The sequence below is a fragment of the Colobus angolensis genome, unplaced genomic scaffold, assembly GCF_000951035.1.
Source record: "Colobus angolensis palliatus isolate OR3802 unplaced genomic scaffold, Cang.pa_1.0 Scaffold178, whole genome shotgun sequence".
In the NCBI taxonomy this organism is placed as follows: Eukaryota; Metazoa; Chordata; class Mammalia; order Primates; family Cercopithecidae; genus Colobus; species Colobus angolensis.
Window position 1 is genome coordinate 5,292,925 of NW_012114910.1, and position 4,040 is coordinate 5,296,964.

At 54.9% G+C, this 4,040-nt stretch overlaps 1 protein-coding gene across 1 annotated transcript in view; it reads right to left on the minus strand.

The window, feature by feature from the left end:
* Positions 1-4,040, minus strand: part of CPNE2 (copine II) — a 42,407-nt gene that overhangs the window by 25,371 nt on the left and 12,996 nt on the right. Inside the window, exons 6-10 of the mRNA XM_011938851.1 lie at positions 3,459-3,542; positions 3,088-3,177; positions 1,731-1,829; positions 1,162-1,248; positions 921-960 (exon numbers count right to left, since the gene is read on the minus strand). Coding sequence (XP_011794241.1) covers positions 921-960; positions 1,162-1,248; positions 1,731-1,829; positions 3,088-3,177; positions 3,459-3,542 — 400 coding nt within the window. The remainder of the gene's footprint in view (positions 1-920; positions 961-1,161; positions 1,249-1,730; positions 1,830-3,087; positions 3,178-3,458; positions 3,543-4,040) is intronic.

Genomic DNA, 4,040 nt, shown 5'->3' on the forward strand with positions numbered 1-4,040 from the left:
GAAGGAAGGAAGGAAGGAAGGAAGGAAGGAAGGAAGGAAGGAGCCAGGTATAGTGGCTCACGTCTGTAATCCCAGCAGTTTGGGAGGCCAAGGCAGGCAAATCACTTGAGGTCAGGAGTTCAAGACCAGCCTGGTCAACATAGCGAAAGCCCATCTCTACTAAAAACACAAAAATCAGCCAGGCGTGGTGGTGCACCTGTAATCCTAGCTACTCGGGAGGCTGAGGCAGGAGAATCCCTTGAACCTGGAAGGCGGAGGTTGCCGTGAGCCAAGATCACGCCACTGCCCTTCAGCCTGGGTAACAGAGTGAGACTCTGTCTCAAAAACAAAAACGAAAAACAATAATGCAGGGAAGAAAGGCTGATTCAAAAAAGTAAGTAAGGCAGGTGCCAGAAATTGTGAAAAGTGATGTGAATGATGGAAATTTCAGAAACAAGGACCATCCATCGCGAGGCTGCAACCTGACATCTTGACCTTTAACAGAGCGCTTTTTTGTCATGACATCACTGAATGCTCGTGTAAACCCCAGCCAGACAAGGCTCCAAATAAGGTTGGGGTCTGGGATCCACCCACTGGTGGAGAGCAGCGGCCAGACTCCTGAGCTGTCAGGCCCTGAGCCCAAGGCTCTTGCTCTCCTGCCCCAGGCTGCCTTCCTTAATGTTCTGCCAGATCCAGCAGTTATTTGCCCACCAGGTCTCCTGGCCCCCGCCCACAGCCTGGCCACTGCTGACATGAACTTCATTGCCTTTCTGGCCCTAGCTGTACCATGGGAGTCACAGTGACATTGATACCAGAGAGGACAGGGTGCCCCCACCCAATGTCCTCTGCCCCTTGCAAGCCCACCGTGGGTGGTAGCGGCTTGCAATGACAATTCTCCCACCAGGACAGGCCCTGGAAGGTCAGCCCGTGCCTTCTTCGGCCTCCACACAGGAATATGAGAGAAGAGTAACCCTGGATATGCTCTGCCTCATTAATATCTCCATTCCACAGATGAGGAGACTGAGGCCCAGTGAGGTGAAGCTCAGAAGGCCACAGGGCCAGGATGTAGCAGAGCTGGGATTTGAACACAGGCCTCACGGGCTCCAGACCCAATGCCCTGTCTTTTCCTTCTGTGTGGCCTGAAACCTGGCCCCTGGCTCATGCTTGCCCGCACCGGCTCACCTTGCAGGATCGCAGAATGATGATGCCCGAGTTTTTATAGTTCTTCTTCTTCCTCTGCTTCTTGGGGTTGATGCACTCGAATTCCAGCTGGGCAACGCAGAAGAAAGAAACACTCAACTCAGGGCTTCTTTGTTCTTTGGGGACAGATCCTCCTTGTTGGCCCTATAATCCTTTCCACAGGCTTGACAACAGGGGCAGTATGCTTCCTCCAGGGAGCCTTCCGGGATGTCCACACCCAAAAATGGCAGCAGGATCAGCATCTGACTCCCTCCTCCCCAGATAACGCATCCTTATCCTGTGCAGCTGAGGGCCCAACATCATGGGATGATGGACAGCTCCTGACTGCTCACTGTGTGCTGGGCACTTTACCCGCATCATCTCATCAATACCCACCCAAATCCTCTGCCCCCACTGACAGATGGAGAAACTGAGTCTTAGACTAAATGCCTTGCTCAAGGTCATGCAGCCAGAAGGGGGATCTGAGCCCCAGGCTGCTTGACCCAAGACCCGGTGCCCCTTCCCCCAGCCCTGCTGAGGTCTTGGGGTTATAATACACATGCCCATCTCACCGGGACACTGTCTCGAGCCTCACACATCTGTGACACTGAGGTCTGGAACTCGCCGATGAAGTCATGGCCCCCATCGTTGTCATAGTCGTAGCACATGACCTGGGGTGGATTCAGCACGGTCACCTCAGAGCTGTCCCCCAAGAGGTGCTCTCCAGCCCCTCTCAACTCCCCAAGCAAACCCTCTGTCTTCTGTTTGGGTAGTGCCTCCCCTCAGCATCTGCCTAGCTGGCCTGGGTAGCTCCTGAACCGCCTGCTACAGGAAGCCTTCCATGATTGCTGGGAAAAGAAGATGTGTCTGCCCCACTGATGGAGGCTGTACCCTCTAGTGCAGGCAACTCCACTCCTTACACACTTGGCAATTGGCTTCCCCTCTGTCTCGGGTTGTGACTCACCCAGCTTATGGCCTGGGGTCCTCTCTAGACATATTTTTTTCTGAGATGGGCACAGAAATCACAGCTCTATATGCTGTCTAACTGAGCTGCCATGGCCCTCCTAGGAGGAAGGCAAGGATTATTGTTCCCATCCCACTGAAGGGTAAACTGAGACCCTGAAAGAGAAGTAACTGACCAAAGTCTCGCAGCAGCAGTAGCAGACCCAGTACTAGAACCCAAGATTCCTGGTATCCTGCTTGGGAATCCCTGTCCTGACCTAGCTGTCTCCCCAACCCCATCTGCTCTAAGACCCAGCCCCTGAGGACCAAGAACTTTTATTTATTTTATTTGATTTTATAATTTTTTTTTTTAGACGGAATCTTGCTCTGTCACCCATGCTGGAGTGCAGTGGCTCAATCTGGACTCACTGCAACCTCCGCCTCCTGCGTTCAAGCGATTCTCCTGCCTCAGGCTCCTGAGTAGCTGGGATTACAGGCACCCGCCACCACGCTCGGCTGTTTTGTATTTTTAGCAGAGGTGGGGTTTCCCGTGTGGGCCAGGCTGGTCTTGAACTCCTGACCTCCAGTGATCTGCCTGCCTCAACCTCCCAAAATGCTGGGATTACAGGCATGAGCCACTGCACCCGGCCAGAGGACTGACAGCTTTTAGAGAGACTGGTAATCACTGTCCTTACCATGCCACATTTGATCATTTCCAAGGTGTTTCCCTAGCTAGCAGCTCCGCAGCCCTCTGGGGAGGGCAAGACAGTTTTGGAGAGGGGTTCAAAGGTGGGGGCCCTGCCTGGGTACTTCAGGGCATCAGATCCAGGATGAGGACCCAGTCTCCAGCCCTCCCTCCTCCAAAGATGGGGGCTCGTTCCATTTGTATGAGAAAGAGCTTTCTACAAGGCATCCCCGGGAGCCTCAGATAGACAGGGAGACTGGAGCTGGCAGGGTGGGGAGCAGGGTCCCCAGAGCCCCCCTCACCTGGATGGGCTTCTCCATGTCCCCATCACACAGGGACACCAAGGGCACTGTGAATGGCTTCCACACAGGGTCCAGTGTGTACTTGATCACCTGTGGGATAGAGAGGGCTGTGGTGAGCTCAGGCCGTGGGCAGCAGTGCTCTGGGGTTGGGTCAGCCCAATAGGGACAGGGTGACAAAATGGAGACCCACAGCCACACTTCCAGAGATGGAAGCGAGCGTCTCTGTGGCCGGCAGGAAGCACGTCCCTCAGGTGCCACTGCGGGTCTTCCTGCACACTGCGCAGCTGTGACTGCACTGCCCTTTTCAGAGCTGTGGAGGGGCTGGACTGCAGGCCCACTGCTTAGATACCCCTGGGCCCCCACGTACCCACCTCAGTCCTGTGGACCAGCATCCACTTGCCATCGTCTCCTGGCTTGTAAAACTCCAGAAAGGGGTCTGACTTCCCAAAGAGGTCCTGGGAGAAATGGGAGGATGTGGGTCAGAGAGGCACAGCCGTGCCAGGTTCAGGCAGATGGGGGTGTGGCCCCGCTGCCTCCCCAGCCGGGTGTCAGGGTGGCAGCTGTGGGCAGAGCCAGCCTGGCCCCCTCCCCTCAGCCTCTGCAAGGCTCAGCAGAGGCCCAGGGCAGCTGCAGCCCCCTAGGATCAACCAGGTCCCCCAGCAGAAATCCACCACCCTGAGGCTGTCAGAGCTTGTGCTCAGAGACCCCTGAGACCTACACCCTGTGTGAGTCAGAACTCCAGCACTTTAGATGGGCCAGGACTTCAAGAGGGCGCCTATTCCCAAAGTAGGGTGAGGCCCCCAGCAGGATGTCATTTAAATCTATTTTATTGGGAATGTGAAAACTATCCTGAAACTATCCTGCACATGACATAAGGAATATCATGGCCTTTAAACAATCATTTAAGGTTTAAAAAGGGCCACTTTTTGTGTGTGACCCTCCCTCCCTCCCTC